Consider the following 27,912-nt stretch of genomic DNA (forward strand, 5'->3'; position numbering starts at 1 on the left):
CCTTTTGCCCAGTTAGACAAGGAAAACTCTTGACAGAAGATTATATTCAAAATCCTCGTATTAGACTGCAATTTAAGAGAGTAACCTAACTTCTTCTGATTCTACAGAAATGACTGAAGCAGTATAAGGGACACATCTAGCAGGTTATGGTACCGTATAAATGCCAGAGTCTGCCTGTACTTTGTCGTATGGAATGGTTATCACAGAGGACCAGGAATTAAGTAGGACAGCACAGGGCTTCTCAGGCTGTAGCCTGTACATGAAGCACCTGGGATCTTGATGGGATGCATGCAGAACGCCATCTGGTAGGTCTGGAGTCTCCATCTAATAGGCTTCTAGGTGATGCTGCTGCTGCAGGTCTGGGGAGCACACTTGGTGAGAGTGAAGGGTGGACTAGTCCTTGGGTTCCTGCGAGCGGAGGAAAGCCGGCCCAGGAGTGCCTGGAAGGATGCCCCTTGACCTGCACTCAAGCCCCCTTACTAAGCCTCGGGAGTTGGAGCCCTGAGTGGGCCACTGGGGGACTCTGCAGAGCTGTTCTCCATCTGTGTAACTGAGTGAGCGTGCCTGTGAACATCACGACTGACCCCAGCAGGCATGTGCCACTTAACCTCGCACAGGCGGTTTTGGGAGCATTGCTGTGTCTAACTCCTAACGAGACAGTCATGTCAGTGAGGGAAGATGATTGTCTCGGCCAGTGTAGAGCCTCTACCACAGATCAGTGTGATAAACTGAGAATTCCAGAAACTAGACCCAGGGATATCTGAGTTAATGTGATTTTATTAATAATAAGTAATGGGTTGGCCAAAAAGTTCGTTCAGGATTTTCCATAAAATGTTACGGAAGAATCCCCTAACAAACTTTTTTGACCAACCCCAATAATATGGTTATGTTAGTTTTAAAATTATTTTTAAATGATATTTAAAAATCAGTGGGGAAAGATAAGCCATGCAAAAGCTATTGTTCAAGACTAGTCAGCCATTTCAAAAACTAAGTTAAATCCTCATCTCCCAACTTAAACCATCATAATTTCCAGATGATAACACATAAAAGGGTAAGAGCCAACAGTCTTAAAGTACTATAGGAAAATAAAAGTTTTATACCATGTGATGTGTGGGAAGTCTTTCTGAGTCAAATACCAGAGATTTGACTGAAAAAAAGAAATTGATTTAACCACACAAAAATTTTAAACAACTTATACATAGAAAAAGTTTAATAAAACCTTGGCAGTTTGCTGTGTCTTGTATAATACAATAAATATTAAAATAAATAGCGTAGACATGAATATATAAACTATAAAAACATGCTTATGATAAAGATAATTTTCGTATCTATGAATGTTGTTTCTGCTATATATACATATATTATTAGGCACTGTGTATATATGTACTAGGAGCAGCATTCATGAATATGAACTGTTAGTTATTCAGCTGTGTCTGACTTTTTGTGACCCCATGGACTGTAGCGCACCAGACTCCTCTGTCCATGGGATTTCCCATGCAAGAATACTGCAGTGGGTTGCCATTTCCTTTTCCAAGGCATCTTCCCAAACCAGTGATCGAACCCGGGTCTCGTGCATTGTAGGCAGATTCTTGAGCATTATATGAAATACTATATGGTAACATGATACAATGGCTTCGCCAGTGGCTTAGCAGTAAAGAATCCACCTGCCAATGCAGGAGACCCAGTTTCGATCCCTGGGTTGGGAAGATACCCTGGAGAAGGAAATGGTAACCCACTCCTGTATTCTTGCCTGGGAAATCCCATGGACAGAGGAGCCTGGCAGACTACATTCCATGGGGCTGCAAAGAGTCAGACACAACTTAGCAACTAAACAACAAAAAAATATGATACAATATTATGTGTGTATATATAAATAATCGAGGCAGCATTCATGGAATTAAATTTAATCTGCTCCATACAAATAATATAAATAATTGTAGAACAGGAGCAGTATTATGGATATGAATTGTCTCCAAAGCATTTCTCTGTATTTCTCTCACTTTATGAAGTGGGTTTCTGGTTTGGTTATGTGCCTCCCGCTTACTTTCAGAACCAACTCTTTCTAGCAGTTGTGCTGAAACGCTGAGTCCTCAGATTGTCTCCACTACAGAATAATACAAGCTTTGTGTCTCCGAGGAGCCCAGCCCTAATTTGATTACCACTCACTTTGCAGCCGGCAACCACTTTAAAGCCTTCACGATGCAAATCATGGCCTCTGGCATTGAACTCCAAGATTTATGGCAGAGCTTTTGTAACTTAACCTCAGAAGCTTTACAGCGATTGTATTGGGAGAGTTTTATACACATATCCTGCTAGACTGAGAAGGTGTCATTTGAAAACAACGCATACTGCAGCAATCCCACTTTTTAGGAACATAGTGCAGTGTGGTGGTGGTGGTTTAGTCCCTAAGTCTGTGTTCAGCTCTTGCGACTCCATGGACTGTAGCCTGCCAGACTCTTCCATCCAGCCTGGGATTTCCCAGGCAAGAATACTGGAGTGGGTTGCCATTTCCTTCTCCGGAGGATCTTCCCATCCCAGGGATCGAACCCGGTTCTCCAGCATTGCAGGTGGTTTCTTTACCGACTGAGCCACCATGCTCCTGTACTGCAGTATGCTTCCTGTGTTGCCGGGGTCCAGCCCCGGTGGATCTAGGGAATTCGAAGCAGGGACCGCGTCGGCGAGGATCAGGAAACAACTGCTTAATTAAACTTTAATTAAGGATATAAATAGTAATAGAATAAGGATAGCTCAGTGAGGAAATTCAATGGAGAAAAGAGGCTGAAATAAGGATAGCTCAGTGAGGAAATTCAGTGAAGAAAAGAGGCTGAATAACTCAACCAGAAGGCAAGAGAAAGAACGACATGGGGAGACCAAGTTTCGGTGAACAAGGCCTGCACTTTATTTTCCAAAGTAGTTTTTATACCTTAAGTTATGCATAGAGGATAATGGGGGAAGGGGTAGAGTCATGCAGTAAGCCAGGCTTTCTTCCTGCAAACTTATCATATGCAAAAGTTTAGGTGATTTGCATCATCTTCTGGCCCGGAGGCCTGTTAACGTTTTAAGTCCCTTTCTTCAGAAAACTTATTTTTCTCTAAAGGTGATTGATGAGTCAAGTGCCACCCTCCAAAAGCATTAGATAAAGTTGCATTCCTACAGAGCAAAGGTGTGGTGGGCTATAACAAGAAAAAGAATTAACTCAAGGGTCCCAGGTTACAAACATTAAAACTACTATTTACACCAATTATATTAATCAGTACACTGCCAGGGACACAGCAGGTAAGGGATATGGAGACTTAGCAGCAAACATTGGCCCAACAAGTGAAAAACCCTTCACCAAGACAATTTCTAATCAATCTTTTAACTGCTCAAAGAATCTGTATTTAGACAGTTTAGAACATCTCATGCCTCTCACAGTTGGGAGGCTCTGAGCAATCACATGTGGCCGGAAAAACCTATTCAGGCAGGCTAGAGGATTTCCAAAGGAGTTTGTAGGTTGAAACACTGTCACACGCAGGAATTATTAACTGGAACTGTAAGCTAACTCTTTTTTCAGAGTGAGGTAGTGGGGGACAGCCCCCCATAAAGTCTGAGGTGTAGGTGAAAGCACAAAGCAGAAAGTAGGCAGACTCGGGTTTTGGGGGTAGATGCTCAAGAATTTCCAGGGAGACTCCTGAAGCTTGATCCCGCCTTTGCGTATGCCGAGCCTCCTTCTTCATGACCTTTGCCACGGGCGGAGCTTGCTCCCCGCACTGTGTATTGTCAGGATACAGGTCTGAACCCTGCAGAGCAAGCTGGCCTGTGTGTTGTGGGCAGGAGACCAAAACCACAGCAGAGAAGACTGGCGACCATTGTTCTACACAGGCGGATAGGGAGTTCCCAATAGTGCTTGTGCTTTCCATAGAATGGGGGCTGTACTTCCCTCTTTGATCACCCTGTAAGAATCTCAGCCTGATGTGATTGTTAACGTGAGGCTTGTTTGCTGGTGCCTGTGGCGTTGCAACCCTATATATAGGTCGTCATCACATGGGATTCTACAAACACCATCCACAATCCATTGCATACGCAGCACTCTTGTACACTGAGTGTTGGCAGTAGGTGGGAGCTTTCAAGGCATGTGTTTTAAGGTCTGTTTCCTTACAGATGAAGAAACTGAAGCCTGAAGGGGAGACTCTGGCAGAGCTTACTGTCAAGTAGAACCAGAACTGGGGGCTGGGTCTCTTGCCCTTGCTTCCACCTTTCTACAGTTCCATTCCTTTGGCCTCTCCCACCTTGGAAAGCACATCAAGCACTGCCTCTGGTTTCAGTCTAATCATATGACCATCAGTTTTGTTTGTTCCTGAGTTGTTTTTTTTTCCCCTTTCCCCCCCCAAGTCATTTTGAGATGAATTTGCTAAGATAGGCACCCAGTGGGAAAGTAAAGATGGAAAGTATCCTGTAGTTAGGTTGCTTTACTATTTATATTTTCAAATGATAGGCCCATCAGACCCAGCAGTATCTGAGGCTCTGCTGCAGAGACTTCCTCTTTTTGTCTTACTGGTTATTTCTCATTTTCCCAGAATTGCCATGGAAACGTATATCCGACAGAGGCAGCTAATCATGTCGCCCCTGATAACATCCCACGTGATCGGGGAGAATGAACCACTCACGTCAGTCTTGAATAAAGTGATAGCAACCAAAGAAGTGAATCACAAAGGACAAGGTACTCGGCCCTGTGTACCAAGCGGGGAGGGGGCTCTGGTGGGGTTCGGGAGTGGTGGCCCTCAGAGCTGAGTCCTTGGACTCTGGCCCTTTCATTATCTTTGTCTGATATAAAACAGACCCTGCTGGGGACTGCCCACCTCAACTTCCGACTGACACTGACGGCAGTTCGGACTTGAGAGCCTTGTCTCGCGGCTGTATTTTGTAAATTGTGTAGAATGAATTCTCATCTGATATGTCTCCTCACTTTTGTCTGCTCTATGATCCCAATGCTCTAAATTAAGGCACAAAGAAAAAGAGTTTGAAGATAATTATGTTCCACTCTCTGTATAGGTTTATGCCATTACATTTCCAAAAACTGTGAAGAGAGAGACCAAAGTCATGTAAATGAATATGATTTCATATAAAATAATGGGCTTTCCAGCCAATCATTTTTTCATACCTCCATATGTCATTTTGTTGACTTAGTTTTGCTGATTGAAACTAAATTTTAATTCGGGTAACAAGGGAAAATAGTTAAAATTTAGATACCAAGGTAGTGATGATTGGGGGTCAGTTTTTGAAGATAGAGTTACTTTCTTTTTAAACCACCTTGTAATTGTCTTCTGAAGGGGAAGCAATTAGGAAACGTTATTTTTGGCATATTTAGTTTGCCATCTATTGACAACTATTGCCATCTATTGTTACCCTGAGTGAGAAATAGATGTGAAGAAACACATATTCTAAAAATGAATAACCAAATATATTTCTGTTGTTTTAGAATTCCTAACCTAAGGATATAATTTATTAGAGTGGAAAATTCTTAAACTAATTAAATTTCTGTGTCTGTATAATTTTTTTTTTATCAAAACTGTAAGAAAATATTTCTTCTCTTCCTTCCTAACAAAATACTTTTCAAATGTTTTCATGCTCTTCATAAATATTTTTGTGGCTGTGTAATATTCCATTGCTTGGATTATATTTTTTTCTTCCCAAGCATGGAATCCCCTAGGTAAATACTTAAGTACTTTCTAGTTTGTCACCATTATAAATTGAAATAACTCTGGTATGGCTATCTTTATACATGAAGATATATAAGATATACTATAAAAGATACATACTGCTGCTGCTAAGTCGCTTCAGTCGTGTCCCACTCTGTGCGACCCCATAGACAGCAGCCCACCAGGCTCCCCCGTCCCTGGGATTCTCCAGGCAAGAACACTGGAGTGGGTTGCCATTTCCTTCTCAATGCATGAAAGTGGAAAGTGAAAGTGAAGTTGCTCGATGGTGTCCGACTCCTAGCGACCCCATGGACTGCAACCTACCAGGCTTCTCTGTCGATGGGATTTTCCAGGCAAAAGTACTGGAGTGGGTTGCCATTGCCTTCTCTGAAAGATACATACTATCTTTTTCATATTTAGGACTATCTCCCCAAGAAAATTCCCGGAGGTAGGATTTCTGGATTAGATGATGGGAATAAGTTTATGACTGGAGACGCACATATTATCAGAATGCTTTCCGTCGATAGGCACTAATTACTATCTGCCTGCTTGGCAAACTGATGTTTAAAATTCTTTACCTGTTTGAGGGGTGAAAAGTTGACTTCTATAACTGTTGCATTAAAAAAAAATGACTTGAAATTATCTGGCACTCATATGTATTTATACTTTTCTAAAGTTTTCATTCTCAGTTTTTGTAAACTCTTTGTATACTAAAGGTCATAGTCCATCTACTTAGGATGCATACTTTTTAGTTTCTAGCTAGCCAAGTATTTATAAACTTCTTGTATTTCCTGGTAAATTGTGTATTCATGTTTTGTTTATTTGTAATCTAAATATTTTTCATCTAGTGAGTATAAACTCATAATTTCTTGTAAGTATTTTGTCATGCCTTTTATAGTTGTATGTAGTGTATAGTATATGAAGTATACCTTTTGTGTTTTTATGAGTATCAAAATTTCAGCTTGTATAGATAATTATTTTGCTTTTGTGATTTCTTCATTTGTTTCAATATGTAGAAAAATGGTTCAAAAAGCTGTACACTTATTTTTTTAATTTCTGGTCTGTTTTTCCATTATCTTTTACATTAGGAATTTATTTTAATGAAAATGTGTGGTGAGAGGTTAGATTGATTCTGCTCTGAGTAGAATAGAATATTCCAGTACGTTTATGGAATTGATCCATTGTTTCATGATTTGTTATGTCTCTTTTGCTGTATGCTTAATAGCTGTATATAATAGTACTTGATTTCATTGTTTTCATTGATTTAGATATCTTTACTACTAATATCACTCATTATTATAACTTCATAGTATTTTGGTATCTGATAGGGACCATCTTCCCCCCACCCTCCAGAGCAAACATCTGTTTACCTCTCTGTCAAATTGTCAAAGAAATCCTGCTATGCTTTTGTTGGGAGTGTCATTAAAATTCTAAGTTAACTGGGGGAGAATTGATGTCTTTACAGTAATGTATCTGTGTATTAATACCAGGCATATATTTTTCTTAACATTCGAGTGTGCATTTATTATATAGATCATAACAAAGAGCTAAAATTTTGTCTTTTTTTTCTTTAAAGGACTTTGGGTGTCCTTGAAGCTATTGCCAGGAGACCTCACGCAAGTTCAGAAAAATTTTTCACACTTGGTTGATCGATCCACAGCTATCGCACGGAAGATGGGCTTTCCTGAGATAATCCTTCCAGGTAAATGCTTTGCTTGATTCACCTGTTATGCATCCTCTAGGACTTTCTTACATGTAGCCATCACTTTAAAAAAGTTTTTTTATTCAAGTGTAGTTGCTTTACAATGTTGTGTTAATTTCCACTGTACAGCAAAGTGAATCAGCTATACCTATACATGTATCCACTCTTTTTTGGATTTCCTTCCCATTTAGATCACCACAGAGCAAGGAGTAGAGATTCCTGTGCTATACGTAGGTTCTTGTTAGTTATCTGTTACACATAGTATGGATAATGTTTGCCTAGAGAATTCCATGAACAGAAGAGTATGCTGCTACTGATGAGTTGCTTCAGTCGTGTCCGACTCTGTGCGACCCCATAGACGGCAGCCCACCAAGCTCCCCCGTCCCTGGGATTCTCCAGGCAAGAACACTGGAGTGGGTTGCCATTTCCTTCTCCAATGCATGAAAGTGAAAAGTGAAAGTGAAGTTGCTCAGTTGTGTCTGACCCTCAGCGACCCCGTGGACTGCAGCCTTCCAGGCTCCTCCGTCCATGGGATTTTCCAGGCAAGAGTACTGGAGTGGGGTGCCATTGCCTTCTCCCAGAGGAACATAGTGGGCTACAGTTCATGGGGTCGCAAAGAGTCGGATATGACTGAGCAACTTAAGACATATATGCACAGATAGTGTATATATGTCAATGCCCATCTCTCAGTTCATCCCAACCCCTTCCCCCTCTAGGTGTCCATACATTTGTTCTCTATGTCTCTGTGTCTATTTTTGCTTATAAATAGGATTATATATAAAAGTTTTTTCCAATTCCACATATATGTATGAATATGATTTTTGTCTTTCTTTTTTACTTCACTCTATATGACAGTCTCTGGGTCCATCCATGTCTCAACAAATGACTCAACTTTTTTTCCTTTTTATGGCTAAGTAATATTCCATTTTATGTATGTACCACATCTTCTTTCTCCATTCCTCTGCTGATGGACATTTAGGTTGTTGCTATGTCCTGGCTATTGTAAACAGTGCTGCAGTGACCACTGGAGTGCTCTAATGGGACCCTCGAGGCAACATAGATCAAATTTCATCATTTACAAGTTGCAGTTTCTTAGAAAACTACCCAATATGCAAGCCCAAGAGAGCGCTTTTAAAAGTAACTCAAAATTTTCTCTTTGCTTTCTCTTCCTTTGTGTTCTGCACAAGTCCTTCTGAAATACTTCCTAGACCACCCATTAAGTAGCACTAAATAGCTGTATCTCTGTCCCGAGAATTACTTGCTTCATCTGCACGTGCCTCTTCTCATGATGACATCAACACTGTGGGCTCCTTGACAGGAAACTCCAGCAAGGTGCCCACTCAGCTCAGACTCAGCTGGACCTCCTGCTCCGTTGGCTTTAGCTCCAGCTGTGTTCCTGGCTTTCCCCTTACTTGTGGTGATAGGAATGTAAACGTTGTGCAGTTTCCTACTGTAGTTTCATCTTTTTTGCCACCACGTGATAGTGATCTGCATATGTATTCTTGAGAATTCCTTAATTTGACCCATTTACTTCCTTGATCATTGTAGTGATAAAAGAACATCATCCCCTTGAGGAACTTTATATATGTGTATTATATGATGTAAATCAAATCCCTTATGATTATACAGTGGATGTGAGAAATAGATTTAAGGGCCTAGATCTGATAGATAGAGTACCTGATGAACTATGGAATGAGGTTCGTGACATTGTACAGGAGACAGGGATCAAGACCATCCCCGTGGAAAAGAAATGCAAAAAAGCAAAATGGCTGTCTGGGGAGGCCTTACAAATAGCTGTGAAAAGAAGAGAAGCGAAAAACAAAGGAGAAAAGGAAAGATACAAACATCTGAATGCAGAGTTCCAAAGAATAGCAAGAAGAGATAAGAAAGCCTTCTTCAGCAATCAATGCAAAGAAATAGAAGAAAACAACAGAATGGGAAAGACTAGGGATCTCTTCAAGAAAATCAGAGATACCAAAGGAACATTTCATGCAAAGATGGGCTCGATAAAGGACAGAAATGGTATGGACCTAACAGAAGCAGAAGATATTAAGAAGAGATGGCAAGAATACACAGAAGAACTGCACAAAAAAGATCTTCATGACCCAGATAATCACGATGGTGTGATCACTCACCTAGAGCCAGACATCCTGGAATGTGAAGTCAAGTGGGCCTTAGAAAGCATCACTATGAACAAAGCTAGTGGGGGTGATGGAATTCCAGTTGAGCTATTTCAAATCCTGAAAGATGATGCTATGAAAGTGCTGCACTCAATATGCCAGCAAATTTGGAAAACTCAGCAGTGGCCACAGGACTGGAAAAGGTCAGTTTTCATTCCAATCCCAAAGAAAGGCAATGCCAAAGAATGCTCAAACTACCACACAATTGCACTCATCTCACACGCTAGTAAAGTAATGCTCAAAATTCTCCAAGCCAGGCTTCAGCAATATGTGAACCGTGCACTTCCTGATGTTCAAGCTGGTTTTAGAAAAGGCAGAGGAACCAGAGATCAAATTGCCAACATCCGCTGGATCATGGAAAAAGCAAGAGAGTTCCAGAAAAGCATCTATTTCTGCTTTATTGACTATGCCAAAGCCTTTGACTGTGTGGATCACAATCTGAAAGAGATGGGAATACCAGACCACCTGACCTGCCTCTTGAGAAATCTGTATGCAGGTCAGGAAGCAACAGTTAGAACTGGACATGGAACAGACTGGTTCCAAATAGGAAAAGGAGTACGTCAAGGCTGTATATTGTCACCCGGTTTATTTAACTTATATGCAGAGTACATCATGAGAAATGCTGGACTGGAAGAAACACAAGCTGGAATCAAGATTGCCGGGAGAAATCTCAATAACCTCAGATATGCAGATGGCACCACCCATATGGCAGAAAGTGAAGACGAACTCAAAAGCCTCTTGATGAAAGTGAAAGAGGAGAGTGAAAAAGTTGGCTTAAAGCTCAACATTCAGAAAATGAAGATCATGGCATCCGGTCCCACCACTTCATGGGAAATAGATGGGGAAACCGTGGAAACAGTGTCAGACTTTATGTTTTTGGGCTCCAAAGTCACTATAGATGGTGATTGCAGCCATGAAATTCAAAGACGCTTACTGCTTGGAAGGAAAGTTATGACCAACCTAGATAGCATATTGAAAAGCATAGACAGTACTTTGCCAACAAAGGTCCGTTTAGTCAAGGCTATGGTTTTTCCAGTGGTCATGTATGGATATGAGAGTTGGACTGTGAAGAAGGCTGAGCGCCAAAGAATTGATGCTTTTGAACTGTGGTGTTGAAGAAGACTCTTGAGAGTCCCATTGGACTGCAAGGAAATCCAACCAGTCCATTCTGAAGGAGATCAGCTCTGAGATTTCTTTGGAAGGAATGATGCTAAAGCTGAAACTCCAGTACTTTGGCCACCTCATGTGAAGAGTTGACTCATTGGAAAAGACTGTGATGCTGGGAGGGATTGGGGGCAGGAGGAGAAGGGGACGAAAGAGGAGGAGATGGCTGGATGGCATCACTGACTCAATGGACGTGAGTCTGAGTGAACTCCGGGAGTTGGTGATGGACAGGGAGGCCTGGCGTGCTGCAATTCATGGGGTGGCAAAGAGTCAGACACAACTGAGTGACTGATCTGATCTGATCTGATTACATAAAATATAAATGTTAAAACACAAATATGTTGTATATTCATTAGAAAAAATATGAACAATCTTTGGCATGTTAGAAAAATTCTTGAAAACCAAACTGTTATCTAGTGCATAAAAATTCAGGTTTTTTAAATTTTTATTTGTTTATTTAATTTAGCTGCCCTGCAGAGCATGTGGGATCTTAGTTTTCTGACCAGGGATTGAACCTGTGCCCCCTGCAATAGAAGCACAGATTCTTAACCACTGGACCACAAAGGAAGTCCCCAGGTTCTTTTAAACTAATTGAAACTCTTGTTCCTCCTTGGTGAAATTAAGGAGCAGTAATAATTTGATGGGCTCCCTGGTGGCTCAGTGGAAAGAATCCGCCTGCCAATGCAGGAGTCGCAGTTCAGTCCCTGGGTGGGGAAGATCCCCTGCAGGAGGAAATGTCAACCCTCTCCAGTATTCTTGCCTGGGAAATCCCATGGACAGAGGAGCCTTGTGGGCTACAGTCCATTGGTTTGCTAATAGTTGAACATGACTGAGACTGAGCATGCACACACAAAATAATTTGATGGCCTCATGCATTTGTATACATAGTGAGTACTAAAAGAATATTTGTGGAATGAAGAAATGAAAGAGTTCTAAAATGGAGATCATCTTCTTTTCTCACGAATAGTAGTTTTCATCTGCTTCATCTACAGAGCTGTTTCACCCTAATACATTTTCATCAACATTCTTGGAAAATGTTTGTCTTCTTGCTGTTTATAAAAATAAGTATTGGTATTCTTCCTGTAACTGATGGCCGTTTTACTGCTTCAGCAAGACCGAAACCTAAAAAAAATGTAATAGACGAGTTTTTTCTTTGGACAAAGTGAATTTACATTTGAAATCTGTCTGGAAGGAGTCCTTCTACTTAATACTATTAGTTCATGAACTGCCAGGGCTATAATAGACTTTAAAAATCATCCAGAATGATGGTTCTCAAATGTAAGTCATTGGTTCACCCAGTCAGGATTACCTGGGTGATATTAAAATACAGATTCCCAGACTTTCCCAGACTCTGATTCAATTTGTAAGACCCGGGTTCTCCAGGTTGTTGTTTAGTCGCTGAGTCTTGTCTGAGTCTGCCATCCCATGGATAGCAGCACATCAGGCTTCTCTGTCCTTCACTATCTCCTGGAGTTTGCTCAGACTCATGTCCATTGAGTCAGTGATGCCATCTCATCCTCTGTCGCCCCCTTCTCTGCCCTCAGTCTTTCTCAGCATCAGGGTCTTTTCCAATGAGTTGTCTCTTTGCATCAGGTGGCCAAAGTATTGGAGCTTCTGCATCAGTCCTTCCAATGAATATTCAAGGTTGATTTCCTTTAGGATTGACTGGTCTGATCTCCTTGCTGTCCAGGGGACTCTCAAGAGTCTTCTCCAGCACCACAATTTGAAAGCATCAGTTCTTCAGCACTCAGCCTACTTTATGGCTCACCTCTTATATCCATACATGACTACTGGAAACATCATAGTTTTGACTGTATGGACCTTTATTGGGTTCTCCTGGGGATTCTGGTAATTGGCCAGGTTTGAGAAACATGGATCTGGGCCAACATCCCTCACTGGTGTCCTTTTTGTCACCATTTGAACAGGCTCCAGAGTCATCTTTAATTCTTCCCTCTACTGCACTTTCCCTCATAGCTAAATTCGTGGAAGCAATTATATGCTCTCTGTTTTCTCACCCGTCAGTCTCTCTCTGTCCAGAATGGCTGTCACTACTCACGGAAAGATTACAGCGTCTCTAAGTCCAGTGGAGATTCTTAGCCTGATGATCGTCTCTGGCGGGCATGCATATGACACAGTTGCTCACTCCCTCTTTTGGAATGTTACTACACACTGTTGGTGATGCCACACTCTTCTCTTTTTTTCCTTCCCCTGGCTTCTCTCCCAGGATTCCTTTGCCAACTTATTATCTTCGACCTCACCTTTAAGTTTCTCAATATTTGGTCCTTATGCCCTCTCTTGGTTTGCTTGTGCTGCATGACAAAGAACCACAGGCTGTGTGGCTTAAACAATGGAAGTACATGGGACTTCCTTGGAGGTCCAGTGGTAAAGACTCTGTGTTTCCAATGTAGCAGGTGAGGATTTGATCCTTTCTTAGGAAACTAAGATCCCATATGCCATGTGGTGTAGCCAAACAATAAAACATAAAAAATGAAAGTATAGTTTCTTATAGTTCTGGAGGCTGGAAGTCAAAAATCAAAATATCTGTAGGGTTGTTTCTTCGGAATCCTCTTCTTGTTTACCGGTTGCCGCCTCCTTACTGTATCCTCATACTGTCACCCCTTGCTCTGTGTGTTATCTGTGTCCTATTCTTATAAAGGTATCAGTTATATTGGATTAGGGCTTACCATATGACCGCCTTTTACATTAGTCACCTCTTTAACATGTGAATTTGAGGGAGGGGGACACAGTTCAGTCTTTAACAGGTCTCCTTTCTTTCCTTCTGCACGCTGTCCTCTCCCTAGGAGATCTCATCCACTCCTTGTTTTTGTATTTATTTACTTAGCTGTACTGGGTCTTAGCTGCAGCATGTGAACTCTTAGTCGTGGCATGTGGGACCAGTGATTGAACCGGACCGTGTGCTTTGGGAGCTCTGCACTACCAGGGAAGTCCTCATCCATTCATTTTGCTTCTGTGTGTTAGTTGCCTATGAATCCAAATCTCTAGTTCTAAGACCCTTCCTTTAATCAGAGGTGGGAAGAGGATCTTCTCTTCCCACCCTCAATTGGATCATTCTTTCTCTTTATTTCTTAACTCAAAATCTGCACCTGGAACTTGCCATCCTAAGCATCTGGGCCTGACTCTTTTATTGTGTTTTTATCTCAGAGAACAGCCCCTCATCCATCCACTTGCATAGACAAGAAACCTGGAAATCACCCTTGACACCTCCTTTCCTTCACCTCACACAGGATTGAGGGAGAAGATCCAGTTTTCCCTTTGAAAGCCTCTCAGCTCCACCCCTTCTTTATCCAGCTGCAGCTCCCTAAATTGTAGCTACTGTCTTCAGTTCCCTGGACAACTGCCATGTCTTCCTAACTGGTTTCCCTGTTCTGTTCTTTCTACCTCATTCTCCACACAGTAGCATGAATGGTCGATTATAAATGCCTTTCTGATATCGTCACACTCCTTCCTTTCTGAAAACATGTCAATGACTTCTGTTTATATTCAGGATGAAGATACAAATTCTTCTGTTGGCCTCAGGCAGGCTTATGTCTGTCTCCATAACCTCATCTCATACCAGATTTCCTTCACTTGAAAGCATCATGGATATGTCTACTACCTCTGGGCCTTTGCACATGCTATGTACTCTCCCTTCTGCTCTCATTCCTCCACTATCAGCCCAAAGGGTAGATTCCCACACCGTCCATTGATTCTGACTTTATAATGATGCATCTCATCAGATGATGGTCTGAGAATGCTCCTCTTACCCACCAGACTATAAGCTGCTTGAGAGCAAGGCTGTGGGTGTATGGCTGACCGTTGTCTCCCAAACACCTAGCACAATGCTTCATAACAGAGTCTGTGCTCAGTCTGTTTTTCAAAGGAGTAAATGAATATTATTTCATTTCACTGTACCTTAATTTACTCAACCATTTCTGTGGTTGGAAACTGAAGATGCGTCAAAGTTTTCACATTAACAAACAATACCACAATGAATATCCTTATGGATAAATCATTGCTCACATGTTTTTTTGTGGTATAGTTGATGTACTATATTATATAAGTTTCACGTGTACAACAAATAGCACTAAACTGTACTTCAGAGACACTGTGCTATGTATGGAGAGGTAAAATGAGGTAAGCTATTGGGAACAATACATATAAAAACTCCTAGGTAAATACTTTATTACAAAGTCAGAGCATTTTGTATTTTACATATAATTTACATCTTATTACACTCTGAAATTTAAAAATGACTCCAGGTAGCACCACTCACAGGATGGCTTGCTGTATTGCAGGAGATGTTCGGAATGATATTTATGTCACCCTGATCCATGGGGAGTTTGACAAGGGGAAAAAGAAGACACCAAAGAACGTGGAGGTGACCATGTCTGTCCATGACGAGGAGGGCGGGCTCCTGGAGGTTAGTGATGTTCCCGGCAGTCCTGCTGCCGTCACACAGTCCTTTACAGGACTTCAGGTCTGACGTTAATTGTTCTTCACTGTAGAGTGGATTTGGTGTTTCACAAGAAAAACGTAGGAAGCCCATTAAATTTGTGAATAGCAGTTACCAGTTTTATTAATAAATTCACATAGATTCTTAATTTTATTATTTCTCCTGTGCTGAGAAAGACCTTAAGCCACCAGGATTTCAGGTGTACATTTCTAATGTCGTGATTCTCTCTCTCTCTCTTTTTATTGGTTTATTTTTGGCTGCACTGGGTCTTCATTGCTGCACACAGGCTTTCTCTAGTTGCAGTGAGTGGGGCTACCCTTTCTTGCAGTGTGCAGGCTTCTCATTGCAGTGGCTTCCCTTTGCAGAGCACGGGCTCTTGGGCTTCAGTAGTTGAGACACATGGACTCAGCAGTTGCAGCTCCTGGGCCTAATGGTTGTGGTGCATGGGCTTAGTTTGTGCCAAGGCATACGGGATCTTCCCAGATCAGGGATCAAATGCATGTCTCCTACATTGGCAGGCGGATTCTTTACCACCAAGCCACCAGGGAAGCCCCTGATGTAGAGATTCTTAATCATTTTCAAGTAATTTAGACACTTTGAATCTTATAAGGTCCTCCTTTCGATCTGGAGGGTACAGGTCCTCCACCTGAGCGAGCTGAACCAGTGGAGATGTACTGCTTAGAGCTGTTACACTGGAAGGGCTCTTGGTTTGAGGTCAACTACCACGCTTTTTAGTTTTAGAGATCATCAAACTGCAGCCCAGAGAGGATAAGGTGTTCTCTCAGGGAAGCACAGGACCCAGAGGTGATGCAGGAAACAGACACAGGTGTCCTGACTTCCGGTCCATTGTTCCTCCCACAGAAGTTAAGTCTTGATTCTGACGTCATGGAGGAGGATAGGCAAGGGGTGGTCACGACAGGCTTTTACTGCCCGAGTGACCTCTGGCTCCTCTTGTGTGAGCCATAGTTACCTGCTGGGGAGTCCACTCCGTTCACTGAGTGCATCGTGGTGGGGGCACAGCAGAGTACACCATCCATCACTTCCTGGGGATGTGCTCGTCTTCGAAGGAATCAGTTGTTTAAAGACAAGTTGTCCTCTGCATAGAGGGAGAAGCAGAATGCCGTGGGCCACAATGTGGGAGTCATTTCTTTGTGCTGTTAGGAGAGCCCTTTTGCCCCAAGAGTTCAAGTACACATCGTGGCTTTGCTAACTAGCTTGGAAATACCTCCACGGAGGCCTGACTCTACTGCACTAAGTGGTTCCTTTCTAGGAAGAGCCACAACCCTAAGTTCTAGTGGACACACCACACCTACGTACCAAGTCCTTAGAACAAGAGCATAGACAGGACCTCACGCGGCTTTACGTATGCAACGTGCTTAGCTCTGGGTCACCCTTACTAGACCTCCATTCGCTGAAAGAGGAAAGAAGAAAGGAAGGAAGGACAGTATATGGTTGGAATGGAAGAGGGAATAAAAGTTCTAGCAAAGAGGAATGTTAAGCTGGTACTGGCTGCCTTAGCAACTATGCATCGAGATACTTGGACCCTCAAAGTGCTAGAAACTCACCCTCTCTTTTTTTTAATATATAATTTAATTAATTTATTTATTTTTGGCTTTGCTGGGCTTTTCTTTAGTTTGTGGTGTGTGGGGGCTACTCTCTAGTTGGGGTGTGCAGGCTTCCCATTGCAGTGACTTCTCAGGTTGCGGAGCACAGGCTCTAGGGCATGCGGGCTTTAGTAGTTGTAGCACATGGGCTTAGTAGCTGCGGCTTGCAGACTCGAGAGCACAGGCTTAAGAGTTGCGGTGCCTGGGCTTAGTTGCTTTGTGGCATGTGCGATCCTCCCAGATCAGGGATCAAACCTGTGTCTCCTGCATTGACAGGCAGATTCTTTACCAATGAGCCACTGGGGAAGCCCAAAACTCAGTCGTTTTAAATTAATTTCTTTTATTGACATATGGTTGCTTTACAGTGTTGTGTTCATTTCAGGTATACAGCCAAGTATCTATCTATACAGCATTATCTATCGATCATCTGTGTATATTCTTTTTTAGATTCTTTTCACGTGTAGGTTTTTACATCTTCCGTATAGTTCCCTGTGCTGTATAGTAGGTCCTTGTTACCTATTTTATATAGAGTAGTGCATATCTTTTCATGTCAAGTTCCTAATTATCCCATTCCTCAACCTTCCCCTTTGGAAACCAGGAGTTTGTTTTCTATGTCTGTGAGTCTGTTTGCATTTTGTAAATAAGTTCATGTCTGTCATACTTCAGATTCCACATATGAGTGATGTCATATTTGTCTTCCTCTGACTTATTTTACCACCTAGTATGACAATCTCTAGGTTCATCCATGTTGATGCAAATGGCATTATTTCATTCCTTTTTATGGATGAATAGTCTTCCATTGTATACATGTACCACATCTTCTTAGAAAGTCATCTCACTCTTCACCCCAGAGGTAATCAACTTATGGATGCCAATGTAAGACATGCGCTAGCCATGTGGAGTACCCTGAGTGTCTAGATAATATTGTCACCTCCTCATTTTTTCTTTCCATCCAAAGAAAGCGATTCATCCTGGTGCTGGATATGAAGGCATTTCTGAGTACAAATCAGTGGTGTATTATCAAGTCAAGCAGCCCTGTTGGTATGAGACCGTCAAGGTGAGAATGTGCTATCAGTAACTTCTATCATATATGAAACCTCTTTTAGATTCCTTTCTTCTTTTTTTAAATTAGGATATAGTTGCTTTACAATGTTGTGTTAGTTTCTGCTGCACAGTGAAGTGAATCAGCTATATGTATACATATACCCCCGCCCTTGACCCTTCTTCCCACCCCACTCCCCCATCCCACCCCTCTAGGTCATCGCAGAGCACTGAGCTGAGCTCCTTGTGCCATACAGCAGCTTCCCACTAGCTGTATGTTTTACACGTGGTAGTATATATATGTCAACCTCAATCTCCTGATTCATCCCACCCACTTTGTCCACACATCTGTGCACTATGTCTGTGTCTCTATTCCTGCCCTGAAGTAGGTTCATCTGTATCATTTTTCTAGATTCCACATATATGCATTAATATACTATATTTGTTTTTCTCTTTCTGACTTACTTCACTCTGTTTGACAGACTTTAGATCCAAACACATCTCCACAAATGACCCTTATACCCACCAGTGATTCCTCCTTTATCCTGACGTTTTACACAGGTTGCCTGCAGTTTGCCATAAGAAATGAACTGATCATCGTAATTCTTTAGAAGAGCATTTCTCTTGCAGAAACTTCAGAAATCTTAAATAATGTTCTAGTTTGTCAACGTGTTGAAATTTGGAGAAAAACTTGTGGTTGTAATGATGTAAGAGGCTGCCAAGATGGTCCAGCACCAAATGGAAATTTTCACACTTTTGTGAGCAGTTTCCTAACATTTCTCTCCTTCTTGGCCTCTAACCAAGTTTGCTGGGTCTCTTTTCAATTTAATTACGTGGTTTTCAGATTCCAAAGTGCTCTTGAAATCAGTCAGCTCATGTGAGCCTTGCAATAGCTCTGCAACTGAAATGGTCTGAGTTACAGTACCCCTTTTTTTGTTAATCGTTCACCACACTCAGCAGCATGGGGGATCTTAGTTCCCCCACCAGGAATCCAACTTGGGCACCATCTGCATTGGAAGGCAGAGTCTTAATCACTGGACCACAAGGGAAGTCCCAACAGTAGCCCTTTTTCTAAAGAGGTAACGGAACTCAGAGCAGTGAAGCAGCCATGTTCCTCTAGCTGCTCTGTGTAAGAGTCTACACTAGAGCCCACTTTTTCTGAAACCTAGGCTCCATTAGCTCTTTCTTTTTTTATTATTTTATAATTGAAGTATAATTTATTTACAGTGCTGTGTTAATTTTGGCTGTACAGCAAAGCAATTCCATTATCCATATGTATTTGTAGTTTTTGTTTTTGTTTAGTCACTAAGTCATATCCAACTCTTTGTTACCCCATGGACTGTAGCCTGCCAAGCTTCTCTGTCCATGGAATTTCCCAGGCAAGAATACTGGAGTGAGTTGCCATTTCTGTCTCCAGGGGAGCCTTCCGACCCAGAGATAGAACCACATCTCCTGCATTAGCAGGAGGATCCTTTACCACCGAGCCACCAGAGAAGCTCATCCATACACACACACACACACACACACACACACACACACACACACACATTCTTTTGAATATTCTTTTCCATTATGGCTGAGATCAGGATGCTGAATATAGTTCCTTGTGCTGTACAATGGGACTTTGTTGCTTATCCACATTGACTTTCTGATTGTCAGAGTCTTAAAAATTCTCCACAGAAAACTAAAAAATAATTGCCCATGTATCTTAATTCAGAAGTAACCATCCTCCACAATGGTTGGAGGCATAATAAATGCACTAAGGTGGGCACAATAAAGGACAGAAATAGTATGGACCTGACAGAAACAGAAGATGTTAATAAGAGGTGGCAAGAATACACAGAAGAACTATACAAAAAAGATTTTCATGACCCAGATAACCACAATGGTGTGATCACTCACCTAGAGCCAGACATCCTGGAATGCAAAGTCAAGTGGGCCTTAGGAAGCATCACTACGAACAAAGCCAGTGGAGGTGATGGAATTCCAGTTGAGCTATTTCAAATCCTAAAAGATGATGCTGTCGAAGTGCTGCACTCAACATGCCAGCAAATTTGGAAAACTCAGCAGTGGCCATGGGACTGGAAAAGGTCAGTTTTCATTCCAATCCCAAAGAAAGGCAATGCCAAACGATGTTCAAACTACTGCACAATTGCACTCATCTCACATGCCAGCAAAGTAATGCTCGAGATTCTCCAAGCCAGGAAGTGAACTGTGAACTTGCAGATGTTCAAGCTGGATTTAGAAAAGGCAGAGAAACCAGAGATCAAATTGCCAATATCCGCTGGATTATGGAAAAAGTGAGAGAGTTCCAGAGAAAAACATTTACTTCTGCTTTATTGACTATGCCACAGCCTTTGACTTGGTGGATCATAACAAACTGTGGAAAATTCTGAAAGAGATGGGAATACCAGACCACCTGATCTGCCTCTTGAGAAATCTGTATGCAGGTCAGGAAGCAACAGTTAGAACTGGACATGGAACAACAGACTGGTTCCAAACAGGAAAAGGAGTACGTCAAGGCTGTATATTGTCACCCTGCTTATTTAACTTATGTACAGAGTACATCATGAGAAATGCTGGAGCGGATGAAGCACAAGCTGGAATGAAGATTCCTGGGAGAAATACCAATAACCTGAGATACGCAGATGACACCACCCTTATGGCAGAAAGCAAAGAAGAACTAAAGAGCCTCTTGATGAATGTGAAAGATGAGAGTGAAAAAATTGGCTTAAAACTCAACTTTCAGAAAACTAAGATCACGGTGTCTGGTGCCATTGCTTCATGGGAAATAGATGGGGAAACAGTGGAAACAGTAGAAGACTTTTTTGGGGGGCTCCAAAATCACTGCAGATGGTGACTGCAGCCATGAAATTAAAAGACACTTGCTCCTTGGAAGAAAAGTTATCACCAACCAAGACAGCATATTAAAAAGCAGAGACATTACTTTGCCAACAAAGTTCCATCTAGTCAAAGCTTTGGTTTTTCCAGTAGTCGTGTGAGAGTTGGACTATAAAGAAAGCTGAGTGCCGAAGAATTGATGCTTTTAAACTGTGGTGTTGGAGAAGACTCAAGAGTCCCTTGGACTGCAAGGAGATCCAACCAGTCTATCCTAAAGGAAATAAGTCCTGAATAGTCATTGGAAGAACTGATGCTGAAGCTGAAACCAATACTTTGGCCACCTGATGCGAAGAACTGACTGATTTGAAATGACCCTGATGCTGGGAATGATTGAAGGCGGGAGAAGGGGACAACAGATGGAATGGAATGATTGGGTGGCATCACTGACTCCATGGACATGAGCTTGAGTGAACTCTGGGAGTTGGTGATGGACAGGGAAGGCTGGCGTGCTGCAGTCCATGGGGTCTCAAAGAGTCGGACACAACTGAGCAACTGAACTGAACCATCCTCCACAATTTTACATACTTAATATGTCTTGAGTCATGCTGTGCATGAAAATTTAAACTAGGAATAAAACCACCATATGACCTAGCAATCCCACTCCTAGGCATATACCCTGAGGAAACCAAAATTGAAAAAGACACGTGGATCCCTTGTTCATTGCAGCACTATTTACAATAACTAGAATATGGACGCAACCTAGATGTCCATCAAGAGATGAATGGATAAAGAAATTGTGGTACATAGGTACAATAGAATAACACTCAGCCATAAAAAGGAATGCATTTGAGTCAGTTCTGATGAGGTGGATGAACCTAGAACCTATTATACAGAGTGAAGTGAGTCAGAGACAGAAAGATAAATATCGTATTCTAACACATATATACGGAATCTAGAAGAATGGTACTGAAGAACTTACTTACAGGGCAGCAATGGGGAAACAGACATAGAGAATAGACTTACGGACATCGGGAGAGGGGAGGACAGAATGAGATGTGTGGAAAGAGTAACATGGAAACTTACATTATCATATGTAAAATAGATAGCCAATGGAAATTTGTGGTATGCCTCAGGAAACTCAAACAGGGGCTCTGTATCAACCTAGAAGGGTGGGATGGGGAGGGAGCTGAGAGGGAGGTTCAAAAGGGAGGGGATGTATGTATACCTATGGCTGATTCATGTTGAGATTTGATAGATATTTGCATAATAGCCCATTACATAACCACACCATAATTAAACTCTTGCCACAAATTCTCTGCTCTCTACATTACCTCATGCCTCTGTTTTCCCTGTCTCTTCTGTATATATAAGCAGCAAAAAGAAAAAGCTTCCTTTTCTCCAGTATTTTATCTTTTTCTTCTAGTGTGTGTATGTGCTCAGTCATGTCTGACTGTTTGTGACCTCATGGACTGTAGCCTGCCAGGCTCCTCTGTCCATCGGTTTCTCCAGGCAAGAATACTGGAGTTGGTTGCCATTTCCTTCTCATGGGAACCTTCCCGACCCAGGAATTGATCCTGGGTCTTCTGCCTTGGCAGGCAGATTCTTTACCACTGAGCCACCAGGGAATTCTTTACCACTGAGCCACCAGGGAAGCCATTTCCTTCTATTTTAGTCCCTACATGTTACTGTATTCATATACAGCTTGTAGTCCGAAAGGTACAGGTACTGATGTTTTCACTCTGAAGCATCTCCTGCTTCATACTTGAGAAGACACTAGAAATTTGTAGTATCTCCACTTTCAGAATCTATGATAAATAGCAAAGATGATCTCTTGAGCTTCACTTGGTTTTGAGAAATAGCTAAACCTCTCTTGAATGAAGTCCTCCACGAAATCTCACTCTATCACAATGACTCCTTATGACCAGATACTAAAATGGGCCTCATTTTATAAAATGAGCTTTGCGTGCCAAGGACTGAATTAATATAAACTCGTAATTCTGAATTATTATGCAGGTGTCCATTGCTATAGAAGAAGTTACTCGCTGCCATATAAGGTTTACCTTCCGACACCGGTCGTCTCAGGAATGTAAGTATTAGGAGGTCTATGACATACTTTCATCAAAACAATATCTTTCATCAAAAAAACCTCCTGCTTGACAGCACTTTTGTGTGTCTGTAGAACAAGATATTTGGCATCTTTGAGGATTCATTGGTGCTAAGGAAATATTTTTTAATGAATTTTTCTAGGTTTCCAGGATTTGTGTTGTTCATTCTGTATCAGAATTTCCCCAAAATGTGTTCTGTGAGTACTAAGGTTCTCTAAGATGCTAATAGATGCTCTCTGACACAGTGAGTTTCACAGTTGGGTAGAGATAGGAAATGCTTGTGTATTATATTTTCCTCTTAGGCATTTACAGTGTATGTTGTCATATTGCTGAGAAATCCTGAAGCCAGAAAAGTTTTTAATCTCTAGTTTCCCCAATTTTTTTCTAATGAAAGAACTATTTCAAATTTTAGATCATAGTTCATGAGTTGACTTTTCTAAAGTACAAACAGAGGAGAATATTGTTTATTTTCCGATTGATTACAAAGTGTCTGGAAGTGTTGTTCTTATTCAGCACTGCATGAAAGTCCAGTCCTTCCTTCCAAACTGAAATTTTTGACTGCCGTCTGCCTACCAGACTGCCGGCCAGGCCCTCAATAGATAATAGCAGACAGGACTCAGGCACTGCTCTGAAAAGTCTCTGTGATCTAGTTAGAAAGATGAGTATGAAAACAGATGATGAAGGTCCGATCAGTGTGACGTGTTACAGCAGCAGACGTGGAGGTGAAAGCCTAGCACCCAGTCCTGCCTGGGGATTTCCTACAACTCCTAAGATTTCCTACATCCTGTCTGAGCCTTGAAGATAGCAGAGGTTAGCCCAGCGAAGGGTGATGGTGGAGAAATGTGTTTGAAAAAGGAAAGGAAGGCTGAAGTGGGAGCAATTATAATATTAAATTGAGCCATCTTAAAGTGCCAGTTTTATAGGTCAGTAACAAATAGTCAAATGTTAGTAATTTCATCCAGGTCTACATTATACTAAAGGAGCATTTCTCAAGCTCTTAGTTTGTTTGTACCAGATACCATGTGGTATTTATATTTATACACTGTCTTGTTTAGTGTCTACTGATAAGATCCATACTATTTTATCCACATCTGTACATAAGGAAAGTGAGGCACAGAGATGTTAAGCCCAAGGTTGGGTTTCCCTGGTAGCTCAGCTGATAAAGAGTCCCCTTGCAATGCAGGAGAACCTGATTTGATTGCTGGGAAGATCCACTGGAGGAGGGATAGGCTACGCACTCCGGTGTTCTTGGTCTTCCCTGGTGGCTCAGCCAAGTTCGATCCCTGGGTTGGGAAGATCCCCTGGAGAAGGGAACAGCTACCTACTCCAGTATTCTGGCCTGGAGAATTCCATGGAGAAGTCCATGGGGTTGCAAAGAGTTGGACATGACTGAGTAACTTTTACTTTCACTTTGCCCAAGGTCACAGGGCTAGTAAGAACCCAGATTGACACCTCGGCAGTCTGATTCCAGGCAGGCTGGAGCAGGGTCATGAAAAGTGAAGATTCTTTTAGACCATCTTGTAGAGGAGCCATTAAAGAGTGTTGTATAGGTCAGGAGTCCCTAACTTCTGGAGTCTAATGCCTGATGATCTGAGGTAAAGCTGATGCAATAATAATAGAAATAAAGTGCACAATAAATGAAATGCATTTGAATCATCCTGAAACCATCCCTCCTGCCCCTGGTTTGTGGAGAAATTATCTTCCATGAAACCAGTCCCTGGTGCCAAAATGATTGGGGATTGCAAGCATATAGGTGGTGGTGGTGATTTGGTATCTATTTATAACAGCTTTAGTCATGGTATCCCCAACCAAACTGGACACAGCCCAAGTGGCCATCGAAAGGAGAACATATGAACAAACTATAGTATAATCGTTTCACAACAGATACCTGCTCAGCCAGTCTGGGGACACACGAGACCTAGCAGAGCTTAGAGTGTGCCTGTGGGGAGCAGGGGCCACGAGCCACCCCTGCCATAGACATCTGAGTAGGGAACATGGTGAGCTCAGAGGCCAACTCTGAAGACCAGGAGGGAGGCCCTTTCCTTCCTCAAGAGGCTGGATTCTCCCTCCCAGATGCCACAAGAAACACATAACCCCTTTTCCTGGCACATTGGCATCTTGGAAAAAGAGAGGAACAGAAACCTTAGATAGCATCACAGCCTTGTTATTGTTCAGTGGCTAAGTTGTGTCTGACTCTGCAACCCCATGGACTACAGCACACCACGCTTCCCTGTCCTTCACTGTCTCCTGGAGTGTGCTCAAGCTCGTGTCCATGGAGTTGGTGATGCCATCCAAGCATCTCATCCTGTTGCCCCTTCTCCTCCTGCCCTCAGTCTTTCCCAGCATCAGGGTCTTTTCCAATGAGCGAGCTCTTCGCATCAGGTGGCCGAAGTATTGGAGCTTCAGCATCAGTCCTTCCAGTGAATATTCAGGATTGATTTCCTTTAGGATTGACTGGTTTGATCTCCTTGCTGTCCACAAACCTTGAAATATAATAAATAAAATACTTGCTAAGGTACTTCCCTGGTGGTCCAGTGGCTAGGAATCTGCCTACCAATGCTGGGGTCACAGATTTCATCACTGGCCTGGGAAGATCCTACTTGCTGAGGAGCAACTAAGCCCATACACCATAGTTACTCAGCCTGTGCTCTAGAGCCCATGCTCCAAAATAAGAGAAGCTGCTACAGTGAGAAACCCATACACAACTAGAGAGTGGTCCCTGCTCAGCACAGCTAGAGAAAGTCCATGTACAGCATCAAAGACCCAGTGCAACAAAATATAACTAAATACATATATACAGAGTGTACATACATACCTACTGAGTCTGTTTTAAAACAGCAGTAGTGAGATAGCCCATGGAATGGTTTGGAAGCATGGCATTTGACCTGATTAGGTTTGATTTTGGAAATTCATACCAAAGAGTGGAGAGATGTTGGGTGGTGAAGGGCTAAAGACAGAGAGACCTGTTATGAAGAGCTTATGGGAATACAGGGAAGTGATGAGGGTGGCCTGGACTCAGGAGGGAACAGCAGGAATGGAGAGAAGAGGTGTCCAGAGGCTCTCGGGATGTGGGCTTAGCCTGGAGGTGGGGTCAGTGTCGATACTCGTTGTTCTGATTGGATGTTTGAGTGGATTCTGTTGTCATTCATTCATAAATATAGGAAGAGCAGGGTATGTGTGGGGGGCACCAGAAGATTTCAGTTAAGGAACTGTTTCCTTCAGGGAGGCAGTGACATGGACAATCCATATGGCTTATTGGAGCTCACTGAACTAACTGATGAGTGTGCGGTCGAACACCTGACTGCAGAGCCGTCAGCTGTGATAGCCGTCACTCCTGGTACTCTTCTGCCCCGCTCAGACACATATTCTTGTCTTTTCAGCCAGAGATAAATCGGAGCGAGCCTTTGGCGTGTCCTTTGTGAAGCTGATGAACATAAATGGCACCACTCTGCAGGACGGGAGGCACGATCTGGTGGTGTATAAGGTGGTGCTAAAGAAAGAGACCGAGGACCTCCTTACTCCCTCTGAAAATGATTCTGAAAACTCCTTTTAGACTTTGTGTATAACTATCAGAAACTTCTCTAGAGCTGTATGTGTTCGCACCTACCAGTCTCGAATCCCAGAGGACTGTGGTCACACTAGCTTCATGGACTCCCATCCCCTTCAGTCTAATAAATGATGGTCCTGGGACTTCCCTGATGGTCCAGTGGGGACCGCCAGTCACACTTCCACTGCAGGGGCGTGGGTTCGATCCCTGGTTGGGAAACTTGGATCCCATATGCTGTTCAGCATGGCCAAGAAAAAAAAAAAAATTTTTTTTCTTTTTTTAAAGGATGGTCCCTCCTTCTTCTGCAAATGGCATCATGGAGGTGAACAGCCAGAGGTCGTTCTCTGGCTTTCTGTTCTTTGCATCACCGCTTGTGGAGCGTTGATAACTGCACTTTTGGGCTGGGTTAGCAGGTGGTGGGTGTGGTAGGATGTGGTTTTCATATCAGCATGAGCCAGGCACCGTTTCTGTGCTCTGGGGCCTCTCTTCCTCCGGTATCAGTTTTGTCCTTATTCTTCCATCTGAGTGCTGCAGAGCTCTCATTCCCACTGAGATTTTAGAGTCGAAAGTAGATATTGAGAAGATCTCATTTGTCCAACAACATCAAGGAGGATTTTTTCAGTTGATAGCTTTTCTGAGATGAAGCTGCCTGAAGTGTATTTCTTTTTATAGCTCCTGAGCTCAGAAGTAGTGTTGGAAGCCATGGCTGGCTGTTTCTTCTCAGGGGACCCAATGAAGTATAACTGTGACAATTTACACGTTCAAGAAAACCATCCTTACTCTTTACTTACATATTTATAACACAGACTAGGATACTGATTTCTGCTTCATTACTTATTCCATTTTCATACAATGTTTAAATTATTTCTAGGCTCAGATTTTTGAAAAATATCATAACACCTCAGAGTTAGAAGGGATCTACTATAAAAACTTTGTTTCTTATGCTAGAAATACACTGTGCTCACGATAAATATTATTTTATTTGCATCCACGAGATTTTGTCTACTCTCTGGCGTCCCTGACATGCTTCCTTTGCAGGGTGACAACAAGAAGATGGAAGATGCTAAATTCTACCTGACCTTGCCTGGAACCAAGGTGGAGATGGAAGAAAAGGAGCTCCAAGCATCTAAAAACTCATCCAACTTTGCACCAGCCAAAGACAGCACAAAGGACAGCTTTCAGATTGCCACCCTCATATGTTCCACGAAGCTCACCCAGAATGGTAGGCGTGGTGACCAGAATGACACCAGAATGGGTTTTCTATTGGGTCCTCCTGGGCTCCTTTGTTAAATTCAAGAGACTGGACCATCTGTCTTCTGAGATGGGGTCCTAGGCTTTCTGGATTCTGCTCTTTGCATGATGTTCTAGGTAGAACTATTAGATAGCTAAAGCTTTTTATGAGGCTTCTTTGTCTATCTTTGAACCAGGATGAAAAACCTGGTGTTTTTTAAATATGGTAAAACCTACAAATGTATTCTAATGGAGGCTATAAAATTTGAAGGTCTTATGTTTCATTCCTTCAGTGCAGCAAAGAGCTCTAATACCGTTCTTTGTATAATGTGTGTAATGAGAGATTGTGGTAGCAGGGGAAGGACCC

At 42.3% G+C, this 27,912-nt stretch overlaps 1 protein-coding gene across 4 annotated transcripts in view; it reads left to right on the plus strand.

Moving 5' to 3' along the window:
* Positions 1 to 27,912, plus strand: part of DOCK5 (dedicator of cytokinesis 5) — a 281,525-nt gene that overhangs the window by 148,117 nt on the left and 105,496 nt on the right. For all 4 annotated transcript variants that reach the window (XM_044940174.2, XM_044940175.2, XM_044940173.2 and 1 more), the window contains exons 12-18: positions 4,557 to 4,699; positions 7,255 to 7,380; positions 15,020 to 15,144; positions 17,740 to 17,838; positions 22,677 to 22,749; positions 26,149 to 26,252; positions 27,354 to 27,537. In XM_044940174.2, coding sequence (XP_044796109.2) covers positions 4,557 to 4,699; positions 7,255 to 7,380; positions 15,020 to 15,144; positions 17,740 to 17,838; positions 22,677 to 22,749; positions 26,149 to 26,252; positions 27,354 to 27,537 — 854 coding nt within the window. The remainder of the gene's footprint in view (positions 1 to 4,556; positions 4,700 to 7,254; positions 7,381 to 15,019; positions 15,145 to 17,739; positions 17,839 to 22,676; positions 22,750 to 26,148; positions 26,253 to 27,353; positions 27,538 to 27,912) is intronic.

Source organism: Bubalus bubalis, chromosome 3 (genome assembly GCF_019923935.1).
Source record: "Bubalus bubalis isolate 160015118507 breed Murrah chromosome 3, NDDB_SH_1, whole genome shotgun sequence".
NCBI lineage: Eukaryota > Metazoa > Chordata > Mammalia > Artiodactyla > Bovidae > Bubalus > Bubalus bubalis.